Below are 17,494 nucleotides of genomic sequence, written 5' to 3'. Positions count from 1 at the left end.
TGTACTGGATTTAGGAGAAGTGAGGATTTTGATGTGATAGATTACCAGGCAGGACATCAGATCTGTAGCATGGGAAATACCAGGGTGTGCCAGACAGCCATTTGTTAGGCCTGATGCAACTATAGTTGGTCCTGACTCAGACTGAGAAGACAAATGATCCATTGAGTTTCTTCCAGTCCCCAGACTCAGTGGCCATAACATAACTTTCTCATTTCACTGCAGTATGAAGACAAACAGTAGGCATAGGGCTATTTAAATCCTACACCTGCAGAAATAAAGAGTGTATCTTCCAGACAAAAAAAATCTAAACATTTTCTTTGTCTGTCCTCAGCAGTAATAGAGTATTTTTCATTTTCTGTCTATTTTACTTTAATTTTGGCAAGGAGGGATAAAACATTTTGGAAAAGAAACTTCTGCTCATGTGAAGATATTAATGAATATTAGAACAGATAATCTGCAGTCTTAATCTGTATTTCTCTTTTCAAAGTCTTTTCAACTTTTCTGTTGCTCAAGCCAGGATCATGCTCCTTAGGAGCAATTTGATCAGATGGGTGGCTGGTTCTTCACCAAAGGGTGTTATCACATGTTAAAACCCCTTCTAGGTGGAACCCCTCAAGGGACTAATAGCAGAGTCTTGTGTTATACTGTATCTCATTAAGACCCCTGATAAAAAATACCAGGGAAACTCTTACTTAAAGAATATCTGTAGTGTAACTCAGGCTTGAATAATCACATTTAAGTATTATATTCTAAGTCTCAATTTTGCTAAACACAAGCTCTTAGAAAATCTTTCATACTCTGGGACCAGTCTGAAAAAAATCTTTATTTCTGTTTCAAATATGGGTTCACATTATCTTTATATTTATGTTTAATAGAGTACAATTCCCTTAGCAAATATTTGGCATAATTTCTGAGAATTCATAGCATCATATTGAGTTGGAAGAGAGCTTTAAATGTCATCTAGTCCTAACCCTCCTGCAGTGAGTAAGAACATCTTCAACTAGATCAGATTGTTCAGAGCCCCATCTAATTTGATTGTGAATTTTTCCAGGGATGGGGTATCCACTACCTCTGGGCAACCTATGTCAGTGTTTCACCATCTGCATCATAAAAATTTTCTTCCTTATGTTTATTTTAAATCTACCCTCTTTTAGTTCAAAACCATTACCCCTTGTCCTGTCACTACAGGCCCTACTAAAAAGTCTGTCCTCATCTTTCTTAGAAAGGCACAGGTGTCTGATTTTAGCCATTTTACTCTGTGAGAGTATAGGATGCTTCTCACCAGCAAATAAAACATTTTCATTCCACTTTGTTTCCTAGAGTACCGTAAGACAGAATTATCAGTAGACTGAACTAAGGGACCAAACTACAGTTTCAGGGAGAGAAAAAGAGTCAAAGGAAATGGCGATGACTCATGAATCCATTTTCAGAGTGTCTTCTTATTTTTCTGTTCAATAAGCACCATCTCTTCTCTTTCTCTGTATCATTTATATACCTGTAAACTTTTAAGAAAAGGGCTCTGTAAATTGCCTTACATAAAAAAGCAAAATTACTTGTACATTTGTGCCGTGATTTTTCTCTGTTTTTTTAAGAAGGAAATAAGTGAATGCATGACAGATTATTTATCAGCTGATTGCAAATAGATAAGAGGCTACAAGACGAAATTTGATTTCATTTTGTGTTTTCAAGTTTCAACATAATTGGCAGAGAGCTTTTCAATAAAGCATTTCTGTTCAGCTTTGTAACAGGGATAAGAAGATAAATGTTAAATTCCCCTCGTCAGATGGAAGACGAATAAAAAAACCTGATGAGTCTGTCCCTGACATAGATGGTTGTTAAACAGATCCCAAACTGACAGGTTGCTTCTTCTGTCTCCATTTTATTGGTGACAAATTATTAAATATTTTTCTAGAAGAGTCATTCAACTTAGAAAGCAGTGACCCAGCTGTACTCAAAGATATATCACCTAATGTTATGCAAAGCAAATAGCGTGCCTTCCTGAGTTGGCATAGTTTTCTCCTGTGCCCAGTCTGTAGATTTCAAAAATTAATCAGAAAAATGGCAGGAAAAACAAAGCTTAACATAGTACAAAGACTTAAAAAAATTAACATCAAAAAGTAATAACTAAGGTGGATCTCGGTGTACACATCTACACGAACAAATGCTTTTCATTTGCATTATTAGGAGGTGAAACTTGTGCTGCTGTCAGTAATTATAGTAATTTGTGCAGAAAATGACATAGGTACTATTTGTTAATGACTGGCAAACTATGATCGACTGTCAGCATACATTTGGTTCCTACACCTGAAACAGCTGGTGTACTTTGTTCATGGAAAGTGAACCATGTTTCAGGATTTGAACCCCAGTTAATATATAGTGTAAAAACAATAGCATGCTCTCTGTATCTTCTCACTGCAGTCATTCCAGGTTTCTGTAACTGCCTGCCCGTCTCTTGGCATTGCAGAGGAGCCATGGCCTGTTATTTTTTTCTTTGCCCAAAAGTTATGCCTGAATTTTTATGGCATCAGGAATTAAATAAGGTCAAGTGAAATTTAAGTACGTGAACACTGAGTGAAAGGGGAAAAAACCTTCAAGATTTTGTGAAATTGTCTGGTGAAGTGAGGAGGCAGTCACTTGGTTTTACACCAGTGTAATCAAGGTCTATCATGTTCATCCCATTTCCAAATACTTCTCAAAGTGAAAACATTAGAGAGCTGGTTGGTTATCAGTTACATATTAATGGAAAATGGAATTTTTAACAGGAGATGCAGTTGAAATAAATACATAATAAATAAATAAGAGTATATTTATGATAATGAGGATAATTGCCTTAAAAATGTGAACGGTAGAGAAAATTTGGACAGTAGAGATAATTTGTTTTCCCCCTACTTTCAACCTGCATGTGTAACTGTGCTCTAGCTTAGACATTCTCACAATGCCCACCAAGGTGGCTGAATCCAACGTTCTGAAGCCTCGTGCTTCTCTTGAAGGGGTGAGTTAAACACTTGATATTTGATTTCTAGCCAGGAAAGCTCCATAGTACCAGTGTATCTTCCAAAGCAAAATCTGAAGAAATATTGAATTGTTAACTTCTCTCTCTTTAGCTTAGGAGAGCAGTTTTATTTTTTTCTTTCCTGCTGGTAGGGCTCATGCTCTGAAGGTGTATTTTTATTGACTGTTGTTCAGGTGCATTACTAGTCTAAATAGACATTTCGGTCCTACTCACTTCAGCTACTTGCTCCTGTCCCTGCATCTTTCCTTCTGGCTACACCCTCCAAATTGAGTTTGCAGAGCAGCAGTGATATAACCTTGCACTGCTCTCCATGGGAGTCACAGTTCTGTCATAAGGTGCCATGTACAGAACCATACTGCCAGCAAAGGGGATATGTGAGCCCAATAGCATCATCACGTGCTGACTCTTACTGCTGCCATCTCTGTAGATGCTGGTCAATATACACCTGGTCTATGATTCAGATTAATTTGATTTGGTCTCCATGCCATTTTCAATTTGCCATTTGGCTAGAAAATTTTCATGGTTAATACAAAGCAGGCAGTGGGAAAAGATGGCCAAAGGCAGGAAGCAGGTCAGAGTTGTCTCTTCTGGCAGTAGTGAGGTTTTAGGTCAGCACATGACAATCTTAAAAATCCACCGTACAGCCTCCCACCTGGCTTTTTCACTGCTTATTAGGACAACTGACTGCTTAGAATCATGGAATAGTTTGGGCTGGAAGGGACCTGAAAGATCTTCTAGTTCCAGCACCCCTGACAAGGCCAGGGACACCTTCCTTAGACCAGGTTGCTCAAAGCCCCATCCAACCTGACCTTGAACACTTTCCATGGATGTCTTTGTCATCTGTAGTCATGTATAGTCCAGTTGGCTTTTGCCCAAGTGAATAAAAGAGCAAGGGTGAGGATAGGCTTAAAAAAAAAAAAAACAACAAAAAAAAAAAGAAGAAAGAGAAAAAAAAGAATAAAAACCCCAAACAAAACCAACAACCTTTTGCTAAGAAAAATGCTGGTAATGCAGAGAAAAATAGAATGAGAAAAAAAGGGTAGTCTTTAGCAGTCCATTTATATCACATTCAGCAAAACAGTCCACTTATTCTGTGTTTAACAGTATTCCCTGCAAGATATATGTGATCTTGTCACACAGGCAACCAGCCAGATGATGTCTACCCTAATCAAAAATTCTGATTTTTAATGCCTCTGAATATGAGGACTATTTGTCCTTGTGGGTGCACCAAAAATATGCAAAAACTTCCTCCATGAAAAGGAAGTTACCATTCACAGCTCCAATCGTAGGCATATTCAAACTTGGCATAGAAATGTGAGAAGGGAAAAGGCATTTCAAAACATCAAATTATAAGAAGTTAATCCTCTTCATAAGTGGCAGATCTTGGATTTTTCTGCTTCACAACACTAATCTTCACTTCTTTAAAAACCTAATTTCACTGATTTTAACTTGAAATGTTTAGACTTTGTTTATTATGCAGCTTTACCTAAAAGAAGAAAACTGCTTGCTGTGACTCTTGGAGTATCAGTATATGTCAAAAATGAAATAATTTTCCCTTTCTTGCACTTACACTAGTAAAATTGTTACAGTGTGATTTAATATGATTTTCAGTGAACTTGAATCCTCCTTAGTGTTTTTAAAAGTCAGATTATTGTGAATAATTAGGGAATTCCATAACCTTTTCAAGTCAAATTTTAAAATATTCTTGAGAATTCCTTTTGTGCAATTAGGCCACTGCTCACTGCCTGTGCTTTCTGGGAAATTTATTCCTAATTAATTTGAATTCATGTAAAAACATAGAATTAACACAACTTCTAATGAGGCTCTAAGTGTATTTTTCTAACTTGCTGTTTCCTTTGTTTTCTATTATATCTGAAGAGAATGTGTCTTTAGAGATAAATATATGCAGGGGAAAAATTCATAACAGGAAAAACATTTAACTACAAAACAATAGAAAAAAGGGATTGTTTTCATTTTCTTGTTAGAGAATTTTTACAAATTCCTTAAAATAGCAGTGTAATTTTACAAGATATGTTTTCAAGGCTTTAATAAAGATTACGGAAAGATTAGCTTTACTATTATGATAATGTAAACTGATGCTTTATCTACTGTACCTACAACATGATTGTTTTTAAACATGCAGTCATTGCCTTGCAACTGTATTAACATTTGCGTCATAATCTCACTTTCTCATCGTTTCCTTTCTGGCTGGAACTGTAAACAATTTTTTTCAAACCAAGGTGTGTAACGCTGTGTCCTGAAAACAGATTACTTTCTTTCATGTCGTAACCCAAAAATTTGGCTGCAATGTTTGATTTTGATGACCAAAAGAACACTAAAGTAGTTGCAAAGAGTTTAGGTTATTTATATTTGTCCTGAGGCTAGAGCAGAGTAACTCAGCATCAAAATCCCTGAAATATACAGAAAATGTTTTTTTCATATTCTGGACTCTTTTAAAATTCTCCTGACTTTTGTGGATCTCAGGCAATGCTGATGAACCCTTTTGTCCAAAGAGAAGATGTAACGTTTTGCACTTCCCTGTCCCCAGCAGAAGAGAAAGCTCAGATAATGCAATGCTGGGCAGGGAGATTTCCAGGATGTTTCAGCACAAAGGTGCTTTAAAACAGGTATAAGGAGCTGTGGTTGTCAGTGTGGCAGCCAAATTTTAAAATTACATATACTGAAAACCTGCTTAGATATTCAAATAACCATCACTACATCACCAGATAGCAGCTACCACCACAGTTTCTCCTCTGAATTTTATCTGGCTGCCATTTTTCTAAGCCTTCAGTCCATCAGAGAGCTCTTTAGGATAGTATGAATGTACATATGCACCAGTGTCTTGAAGACATTTTAATCTCTGTGAGATCAATATCTTTGTTCTCATCAGGCAAGCATCAAGGACATGCCTCTGCATATACTTGCACTGGAATTTTCAGCAAGTTTTTGTTATTATACTGTTTCAAATTTCAGTTACTTTTTTCTTTTTATTAAATCAAGAATAGTTAAAATTAGAACTAACTATACTATTGAAATATATTTTAAAAATTTCTGTTTGTAAAGATAAAAAATTGTGCAGATGCAGGCAAATAAATGATGAAAAATTTTACTGTTTACTTTCTATTAAAACCTTTACCAAAATCTGGCTCCATGCAGAAAAGCTACAAGTCTTCTCTCCCTGAAGTTATAGAGGGGTCAAATCCCCCAGAGAGACAAGCTAATGTTGCTGTGAAATCAGTGCTCATTTGCAAGGAAGGGGTTTTCTTTACCTACTGTGTAATCACAGCTGCCAAACAGCATCTAGTCATAGCATATCTCATGAACATGCTGGCCATACTCAGTGGAAGTATGGAGTGTGATGTTCAGTTTGATCCTCAGCAGAGGCTATATTGTAGTCTGGCATCTGTGTTGGTTTGGTGCTATGGAAAGGTGATGCACAGGCAGCCAGAATGTAGGGATTAATGAAAATAATAACTACAAAAATGGCTGTGAGCAAGAACAAAGGAACTGTGCAAAAACAGTTGGATATATACCTGAAGGCATGCATATATAATGACAGATAATGTAAGGGGAACAATAATTTTCTTCTTGTGTAAGGTGGTTTCATAGAATATGCTTCTTACCTAGTGGCACTGTGCATAATTTTTATTCTATCTGACATCAGCTGGGAAATAACTGAAAACACTGGATATTTCTAAAAAAAAAAAAAGTCAAAACAATAAGGAAGATGCTTGAAATTTTTAACCCAAGGCTGTTAGAAACAAACACCAGATAACAATATGCTCTGTTAGATGTGTAGGGACTTGGGCCCTTTTCCTGGTCGAGACTATTATCAAATTGTTGGTTACTAAAAGAGCCCTCTGAAGTTATCTGGGAACAGGGTCTGAAACAGGAATTAATAATGGCAATGAAAGTAGGCATCTTTGAAATATGTTATTAATATTAGTAAAAGTTTTATGAATCATACTGTACTTTAGACTGACTTTTTCATCCACAGAACAAAATGTAATTGAATTTTATTCATGTAAGCCCTTCTGGTATAAGCTGTCACATGAGTCAGGAACAGGAATTGTTCTAAGAACTCACTCAAATAAATTGATACTCAAATCTATCCCAACAACATGAAGGAGATGAGACAGATAAAGTGACATCCTATAGTTGGGATTAATAGTTTCTCAGGAATTGATTTGTGGTATGACAAAAAAGACAGAGAGAGCTCTGTAGAGGATGATCAGTCCCTCCTTGTAAAACTGTATAATTATTTTAAAACATATTTTAATTTTTGTTTTATAATGTATTTCATTTTTGTAAGTCCCAAATAAAAGAGGAATCTGCTGTCAATAATGAACACTAATCATAAGTCACAACTATAATAAGCATATTAAATGTCCACAACTGTGGGATGCTACTTGTAAATATGTGCTATATATCTCCTCCAGGAAACCTAAATTGGCAGCTAGAGGCTTGAACAAAGGACAAGGAGAGATATTCCCTGCTGCTCCTCTGTTTAAAATTAATATTTTATAGTTTGTTTACTCATATAGCACTGGATATAACTGTGGTACCTGTCAAAACAGATCAATCGTTCTATCAGTCAAAGCGTTTTTATATTACTCATGTTCCTTTCCTCTCTACAAGTGGAATTTGATTAGTTAGAAACATGGGTTGGGCTTCGGTGTTCCAGGTTGGTAGATTCATCAGTATCAGTATGATACTTTTCTCTCTTTTGGATATTTACTCTCTTTTGGAGGAAAAAAAGAGACTAAATAGATATAGGCTTTGTACGTTTCAGTAATTTAAACAATAAAACAACACCAAGCTACGTCTTTTGTCACTGAGTGTTGTAGAAGTGACTGGTCCTTGGAAGAGCTGCCTGAGTTTGGGTTCCTCATTGCCTTGTCTGATTGCTCACAGGAGCACGGTCAATGTGGCATGTCCCACACAGCAGCCAGGCTTGCAGTGTCAGGGAAGGACCTCAGCAGGGCAAGTTGTTGCATGGATCCTTTCTGATGGTATTGTCTGTTTTGCTGCCTAAAACAGTTTCTTAAAATCCAAATTTGCACAGTGTTCTGAAGCAAATCAGTTCATTTCACACCTGTAGAAAATGATTGTGGCAAAAAGCAATGAGAGACTGTACAGGAAGAAGGAATTATATTTATTTATGAAATCTCCAAATAAGTTAACTAGTTATGATCTTTCATTCACTCTTCCTTTTATCCCCATCTTCAGCCCCAGGATGCATGTGCTGAGGTGGTCTGGCTCACTTGTGTGTGACACAAAGGACATGGGACATCAAACCCTTACTACATCTCTTTGCATTTTCTTGACTGGAAACCATGGACTGACTGATTTTGGAGATATGATTTATACCCTCTAGGAGTCTAGTGTTGTTATGGGGTGATCCTTTGCACTGAATTGTCATTTCTTTAGTCTCTGAGTCTCTAAGTCTCTTTGCTGTTCATTGCCTGTTTTTATTCATTTATTGAAGACACTTTTTTGTCAATACTATCTGCTTTCCTGTTGGGCTTACAGGCAAGAGAATGGCATATGTCACACACTTTAATCTTGCTGCCAGCATTCCGCTGTTATGGTACAGGGTCTTCTGCTGACAAGACACCTATGTTACGGTCTTCCAGAGTCCAGACATTCTGTCCAGGCATGACAGAAATGACTCAGTTTAAAGTTTTATTGCTAGGAATGTTAATACACATAATTTCTCTAACCTTTGTTCTTTCTTCTAGTGCTTACATTCAATTTCATTTGTTTCTGTGATAATATTTCTATTACAAGTCCTATTCATGTTTTGGCTTCACCAAGTTACTCTGTGCTCACAGGTCAGTTACGAGGTAAGGCATACTGTGGTGTAGCTAGGAATTATGCATTTTATGTCTCTGAAGCTCACCTAGTTTGGTTAAGCACCTGCAAATCAAACACTTCTTAATTGTATTTTAAGGTCATGACTTAAATGCTTCTTTCTTTGGCTTCCGTATTATTGGGAACTCTGAAACTCATGTTGGATTTGTATTCTAAAATCCTTAGTTTGCTGATTTAAAGTAAACTTGACTCTCTGTGCAGGATAGTATCAAAATACAATGTCCATTTCAAGCTACGAGTGAGTTTCTTCAACTTCAGTTCTCATTAGAAAGCTGATATTATCTAGCTACAATTATCTAGCTACAATTATCTAGCTGCTCTTAGCTTACTGCGAAGTGGTATACACACAGCATAATTCATCCACTGTGTCTTAAACAGTGATTCTATTATTATCAGAGAGAGGTAACTTTGCTGGACTAATTATAGGGGGAGCCTCCAACCTATGTTTTACCAAAAAAGTAGTTAGAATGTATTTTTTAACTATGTACTTAAAATACGTGTGATGCAGCAAATAATCTAAAACAAATGTAAATACAAACATGTTATTATTCACAAGATCAGTGATCAGTGTTTGTGGAACCGAAAGGCAGATGAGTTTTACAAACACATATCCAGTGGAAATGGAAGGAAATAAAGTTTGACTCATCTTCCCTAGTTTACCCATTGAGTCAATCTTATATGGGCCTATATTCTTCAGTGACTTTGAACAAAACTGAATTTGACTGGTTGTTCCACCAGGAATGAATCAAGTTTCCTTTCTCTTTTTCTCTTGGAGTAGTCCTTTCTTTGTAGAACCACAGAATCATAGAACATTTTGTGTTAGAAGGGATCTTATATGTTACCTAGTCCAACACTGTCATTTACTAGACCAGGTAGCTCAAGGCCCCATTCAACCCGTCCTTGAACAATTCCAGGGTTGGAGCATCCACAACTTCTCTGGGAAATCTGTCCCAGTGCCTCACTACCATCATCATAAAACATTTCTTCCTCAACTCCATTCTAAATTTATCCTCCATCTAATTCCTGTTATGAGGAAAATGAGTGCTCTGTCCAAGCTGAGCTGTTGCTGTGAAGAAGATTGCACATCAGCAAAAGCAGAAGTGGTCAACTCCCAATCTTCCAGGTTCTGAGAGAAATGTTTTCCCAGCCACGGGAGTCAATAAGAAAAAGATTCTACAATTAAATATGCTATTTTGTTTATTGATTTTTTTAATTCAATGAAACAATGGAAAAGACCATTTAGAAAACACCTTGCTCTATTGTTTCCAATTGTTTGAATGATTCTCTGTTTTTAAAACAGAGTAAGAATCTGACACAAGACCAACCTGTTGTAGCTAGTGATGAGGGATGCACACCAGAGTTGTGCCAACCTTTCCAAAGTCTTAAGACAGAAACCTTCAGTCTAAATGGAGGTGAGACTTAACTCAGGTTGTGAACTTTCATAGCACTGATTTTCCCACCCACGTCTTCCCACATCCAGCCCCCAACCTTTCATAAACCAAGAATGTGATTCATCTCATCTTTTTCAGATGTCTAGTTGAGATGAGATGAATCATACTTTAAAAGTTCTTAATGAATTTTCATTTATCCTGCAGGTAGCATAAATGATTAGCATAGTTGTCTGATGTCATTTTGGCCATATGAATCCTACCCAAAAGTTTTATTGTATTATACTTTCCTTGTGCCCTATCAATTAGCAAAAGTCATTTAAATAAAATTGAATGGGCCATTGTTCTATTCCCCATTCTTCCCAAGAAATCTTTTAAAGAAGGCAAGTATGATTAAGCAACGACACTAAATTATTATTGATAGGAAAGACATGGAAAATCTTTCTGATCCTCAGTTTTCTTTTCTACCCACTCTCCCTTTGCTCCCCACAGGTTACCCCCTGTGTTGTTCTGCTCTTCTAAACCTTTTTATACTCAGTGCTGTTTTTTTGGATGCCCAAAATCAGACTCTGATAACAAATACAATGTAGCCCCATGCATTGTAGCACATCTGTATTTTATGTAGGCTGAAGTAGAAAAAGCTACTCCTTTATTATAAGCTTCACTTTTGTAATGGGAGGAGCCTACTCTTTTCCCTTGTGGTTTCATACAGCTGTTGTGATAAAACCATGCAAACCAGCAGCAAGTCAAGCACTCCACTCAGCGCTGCAGAAAATGGAAGTGATCATCTTGGCTAGTACTTGCTTATACTGCAGCAGGACCCGTGTGCCAAATACAGAGTAGCTGTGTGGCCAAAAACTGTACCTTTGCAAGCGTACAGTGCTAATAAAGGGGAGGAAGGAGAACCGAAGCATACTATGACCTAATCTTCTCAAGGTCATGCCCTAGGTGAGCAGTGGAGCTGAAGAAAGCCCTCTTGCTGCAGTCTAGCCCACTCAATTGCTCCCATCATCATGCTAGAATACTCTCAGTTCTTTACTTTATGCATAGAAGCTTATACAGATGGTATTTGGGTCAAGATTATTACAATGATGTCACCAAGAAACATTATTCAATCATTGTTCCTTGTCCACAACTAATGTTTTAAAGAAAATTTCCATTCTTGATGTTTTCTTAGAATATTTTTTTGCTTCTTGTTAGTAGTCCCAGGATAATGAAGAAGTTCTTCTATGCTGAAAAAATCATAATCTCTTTATCCTTGTAGCTGTCCTGGCAGACGCACATAAATAGTAACAGTGATCACCAACTTTATCTTGAAATTAAATAAAGCTTTATTCTAATTATCCATATTTCTAAATTAACTTCATGTGTATTGTTAATAGTCATCTTACTTAATCAAGTAGTGTTTCAATTTGAGATATAAATTCAGATATTTCTTTTTGTAATCTGATGGTTTGGCACTGTCCATTAAGTAGTCCATTGTTATCTGACCTCACATCTTTTTGAAGCTGGAATGATGAGCAAATGAAAATAATGTGACAAAAAAAATAAAAAATATTTAATTGACACAAAAAAACCCTTATCTCTGCATGCAAACAGCTGCTAAAACACCTTGTGTATATTAAATATACCATCCCTTAATTTTTATTGCCCAAGAAGTCTGGCTCTTGAATTTGTGATAAAATGCCAAATTCTAGGCAATTAATTTTTACTATTGCGTTTTACTGCTTTTTCTGTCTTTTATCTGATTAAAAGATTTAAATGTTGTTATAAATTAAAGCAATCATTTGTCTGTTTATGTAATATGTCAGAGGCTAGGAAAAATAGGAAAGGGGAGAAATTCTTTTTTTCTTCCCCCAACATCTATTTTTTTTTACCTTCCTTTTCTTGATTTGTATCAGCATATATTATTGACGTTGTTCCAAAATTTGACTGTTTGAGTGTTTACTTAGGAATTTCACAGATGACTAGACAGAAGCTATATATGTACAAAGGACTATTGCTTTCTCAATTTATGTATCCACAGCCAAAGACATTTGTGTCCTAGAAAAAACCAACACTATTAAAGTTCAAACATCTACATCGTTTCTGTTTTACTTTCACTGACCCTTCACTGTGGTACTCCATAAACTTGCAAAACCTTCAGTAGACCTCTCCAAGTATTCTTCAAATTGTGTGGACAATCAGAACCCTTTTCCTTTTGTTCTGATAGGTGGTGATATTTTTTACACCAACATTTAACAAAATAAACTTCAAGATTCATTGTTTTATTACTAGTCATCGCAAGTTGGGACATAAATTCTTGACATAGGCTGTACTGACCCTCAGTGAGTGGGTTATATAGAATCATCACTGCTTCAATTATTTTTGTCTCTACCTTCCTACAGTTGTAAATGACAAGGAATTTCCTTAATTTAGTTCTTTCCCCAACCTTTCAGGGAAAGTAAGTGTAATGACCCCACTTATATTATTTGTATTTCTGTAAAAAATACTGTAAATGTATAGTATATATGCTACTTTCCACTTCTCTTTAATGTTATATACTGTATTGCTAATGTTTTGTTTACAATATCTTCTCCAGGTCTGGGATTCAGTATTGCAGGAGGGGTGGGAAACCAACACATCCCTGGGGACAACAGCATTTATGTCACCAAGATTATTGATGGGGGAGCTGCACAAAAAGATGGGAGGTTACAGGTTGGAGATAGACTTCTTATGGTAAGTATGATAAATTTAAATCACATTTTATTTAGCTGAAAATTGTTTCATATAAGGACTTTCATTCACCATACATCTTTTTGGAGGTAATGAGTAGAACTGCCGTAATAATTATGAGTTATATTTCCATCATATTCATTTTTCCCATTCTTTTTATATATTTCTGAGGCTGCAGTTAAAAAAGCATTACTCTGGAAAACCAACATTTTATGAAATGAAGGCAATGGATTATATTACTTTGACAAGCTTTTAACAGAGAAGAAATAAATGTATTATCCTCATCAGTGACAAGTCATAATGAAACATAAAACTGTAAAAGATTTTAGACAAACTACTTGTTATGGTAGTACTGATTGTACTGGTTTTGTAAGTAAATTGAAAGATGTCAAAGCATCCCACTAAAGTTTCACATGTAGCCACTGTCAGTGGACTACTACCTACATTTCAGTACATGTAGGAATGCTTTATGTATATGTACATATAGATGTTAAAAAAAGCAAAACATTTTCCAAATTTTTTGTTCAACAAGTGTATTCTTCTGTTGGAACTCATTTCCCACAATTCTTCCTGCTATCTGTGGTGCTGGTATATTGTTTCTTGTAGATAATTCTTTCTCTACATTGAGGGGGTAATCCTGACCCTGGTGAATCAGCACAAGTTAATCTATGTCAAGTTGTATTCATGTCAATGCATTTGTGTAGATTTTAGCACGTAGAGAAATATTTTTTTTTATCAAGTGACATGAAGAAAACATGTACTGTGGTAGCTCTGTTTTGTGATGTGACATTTAAGCAGTAAAAAATTGCCATGACCCTTTCTGCTGCCTGCAAAGCTATGACTAATTGAGGTTTTCTTTATTTGACTAGTGACGCTGTGTTCCAGTCACATCTGAAGATGACCATTCTTTTTATACAGGGTATCAAACAGAACTGGAAACGCATTTGGTTGCTGGGTTGTTGGAATGGCTACTCTGACTTTTTTCAATTAACCCAAGAGGTTAGATAAAACAGCTTAAGGAGCAAGTGGTGTTATCAAAATCAAAGCAAAATAAAACTAGAACTTAACATTTCTTTGTCATTTTTTCTTTGCAGAATCTCAGCACAGTAAAATTCAAGTTACTGTTGCATAATGAAATTTTGGCTTATTTCTCTGTAGAAATGTATATTTATATTTGCCAAATTTACACCTTACTTATTTTGCACATTTTAGCAAATCTGCTTCTGTTCAGCTGTTGTTTGTTTTGGCTTTTTTTTACTGATAAGAATTTCTTGCAATTTTTGTGTCTGTAATTTTTTGTTACTTTACTCTTAATTTTTTCCAATTCACGTGAGTCAGTAAAAAATATATATTGAAAAAAAACCCTAATGAAAAACAACCAACGAGATGCAAACTCCCCATATTCACCCCCTCCAGTGTAATTTAATCAGGATGAATTTGAATAGAAATTTAATTATTCTATGTACTCTGTATAAATTAATTCTTTCCAGATTTTTATAGGATTAGTCTATTTAGCATCTCAGTCTTGAACCTATGATTCACTACAGTCAGATATAGATGTTTCTTCATTGTGATGAGTTTATACTTGTGAAAATGACTAGAGGTCATTCTCAGTGTGTTTGATGTCTTTGTTCTTCTTTCATCTGGACCATTTCTTTACTTAATGTTATCTCCTTTTATCACTGCATGTAAAATGAGAAAAAAAAAAATCATTAAAAATACTACTTTCCTCTAGTTATGTACTTCCAGACCAAGCTTTTCAGTGTTGCATAAGAAAATACTAGTCAGCATACTCTTTGTGTACCATAACCATTACATTTTTGAAGGTATATTTACAAGATCAAAATCTATTTTTAAAATTCATGCAGATTACAGCCACGTTTTCTGATTCTCTCCAACAAGACTCTCTGATTTCTTTATAACTTCTGCACCTTCAATAATTTTCTGTCCTTATTTGTGAATTATCTGTCAGTTTATGACATTAACTTCACGTTCCTTTATGAGTAGTGAGTGAAAGAATTAATTACTTTCTTTTGGCAGTCTATCAACACAATGTTACCCTTGTCATCTATATAGTCCTACTTCTGCTTCACTGATTTCTTATTGATTGTACATGTTAACAGTTCTTCTTTTTTATTTTTTCTTCTCAGTAGGGCATTCTCTCTTGATCTTTGGTTTTTTCCATCATTTTTCTATCAGATTTACCAGAATTTGTCATCCTTTTGGAATTCTCAGCAGCTGCTGGGGAGCTTCTTTAATTTTTGTATCTGCATTCAGATAAGTTTGTGTGAAATACTTTCAGATCCCAAACAACATGAAATCAAATTAATTCAAATTTAAGATGTAATAAAAGTGATGCTGCTGAATCAAAACTAATATTGAAATGTAAAATTTTAAGGGGCCACCTGAGCATTTTGCAGCCTGATTAAATGCAGATTGCTAATAGTGTGTTAAACATTCAGAAGATGTATTATGTAAATACTGAGCATTGTGATTATTGTGAAATCTATACAACGCTATGTTATGCAGTTATGTTTCTGTGGCACTAAACCTACACTTAAGGCTTATTATCCTGAGCACTTGCACAGGAAAATTCTCCATTGTAGGATAATCCTGAGGTGCCCATTTGGAAAATTACTGGGGAAAATTTGAATGCTTAAGCCAAAAACTGAGTGGTTTTTCTAGGTATATATGAAAGTAAAAGAAGAAGACTTACAGCTAGGAGAAAAATACTTTTGCACTGTGTTCTGGTGGTAACGTCTGTTGGTAATGCTCCAGTAACGCCTGCTACTGGTAATGCCTGTGGTGAGAATACCACTGCACTGGTTGCTTCTCTTTGTGCTGGAAGGGAACAAAAGTAAATCACATACAAAGCATCATAGGCCAATGTGGTAATTCAAGGTTAGCTATGGGGTCAGACAAGGTTGCTTAGAAATTTATCCAATTGAATCTCAAAAATCTGCAAGGATGGATGTTGCAGAGCCTCTCTGGGAAACCTGTTCCACTGCTCAGCTGTTCTGAGGAAAGTACTTTTCCTTATAACCTGTTTGACCCTCTCTTGTTTCAACATTTGCCTGCTGTCTCTCATCCTGTTACTACATGCCACTCTGAAAGGCTTAGCTCTGTCTTGATGATCTTCCTGTAAGCACTGGGGGTCTGTCATTAGTTGTCTCCAGAGGAAACCCTTTTCCAGGCTGAAAATGCCCACATCCCCCGGCATCTCCTCACCAGGCCAGTGTTCCAATCGCATCCCAGCAGCACACCTCTCAACTTACTTCCTTTTGGATTTTTTTTCCCATAGTGTGGGAATCAAAACTGAATACAGTTTCTAGGTACAGTCTAATGAGTGGCAGCTATTCGGGAATATGCCTCTGCTGGTTTTCCAGGCTCTTCTCCTGCATATACAGCCCAGGATACTGTTGACCTTTTTGCTGCCAGGACACACATCTGGCTCATGCCCAGCTTGCCATCCATCAGGAGCCCCAAGCACTTTTCCATAGAGCTGCTGCCAGGTTGTCAATGCCCAGCCTATGCTATTGATGGGCATTAGCCTGTGCCAGGGGCAGGACTTACTGTTTCTTCCTGCTGAACATCATAAAATTTTCTTCAGCCCCTTCTTCCAGTCTAAGACTGCCTTCAATACCCTACACTGAAGCATGATGAGAGCACACTTCTAACCTCTAAAGGGTCATTGTTAATGATGATCAGGAAGAGCTGAAAAACGGTTTAAGTTATTACATTTCAGATAATAAATACTTTCTTTTGTCTCATACCATCATCTTTCTTTGGAAGAGTCATCTACAGAATGAATGAATGAGAAATCAGTATAAAACTGTGTGGTTTTACTAGTACATAACAACACTAATAGCTAGAAGCAAGGTATTTTTCAGGCAAAACTAAAAACATTACAATTTATAAGAAAAGTTAATATTTGTCTTTTATAAGTATTAGCTTTTCTAAAATATGTCTCTATGCCAAAATAACCTCATATATTTGGGCCATAACCTCTTGCTTCTTGGTCTATATAGTCACAGAGATGAGTGATTGTACATAACAAGAGATTTAATTTGATTCTCTTTGCTTGGTGAAAACAGGAGGAAAAAACAGAAGTCACTTTCATTTTCAGAAATTTAGGCTTTCTTTCTACCTAATTCTGTGCTGAAAAAAAGGTATATTTTTTCTGGTGATTTCACAGGACTGCAGTGGGGTTGTGATTGTGCAGCTGTTGATGTGTCCCTTATGGGATCCCCTACGAGTATCTGTTTCTTTCAGAGTGCATATGAATACAGGATCATGTTTGTATTAAAGTAATCAGAGCATATAATTTAAGATACATCTAGATTAGCATTTGGTTCTGATTAGAGGTGTTCTTTTAAAAATGATTTTCGGCTGTCTTTTTGGGATCATCTTTTGAAAAAAGTCCAACACCTGCACAACTAACTCAGGATTCCATGGGATTGTAAGTACTTAGTTAATCCAAACAGATTTACCTGCTTAACTTTCC

General features: G+C 36.1%; 1 protein-coding gene across 17 annotated transcripts in view; it reads left to right on the top strand.

Moving 5' to 3' along the window:
* DLG2 (discs large MAGUK scaffold protein 2) overlaps window positions 1-17,494 on the top strand; it is a 999,036-nt gene that overhangs the window by 697,520 nt on the left and 284,022 nt on the right. For all 17 annotated transcript variants that reach the window (XM_027658222.1, XM_027659729.1, XM_027658823.1 and 14 more), the window contains one exon: window positions 12,857-12,993. In XM_027658222.1, coding sequence (XP_027514023.1) covers window positions 12,857-12,993 — 137 coding nt within the window. The remainder of the gene's footprint in view (window positions 1-12,856; window positions 12,994-17,494) is intronic.

This window comes from Corapipo altera, unplaced genomic scaffold, assembly GCF_003945725.1.
Source record: "Corapipo altera isolate COAL_440 unplaced genomic scaffold, ASM394572v1 0, whole genome shotgun sequence".
Lineage (NCBI taxonomy): Eukaryota > Metazoa > Chordata > Aves > Passeriformes > Pipridae > Corapipo > Corapipo altera.
This window is presented reverse-complemented; position numbering and strand designations above follow the sequence as displayed.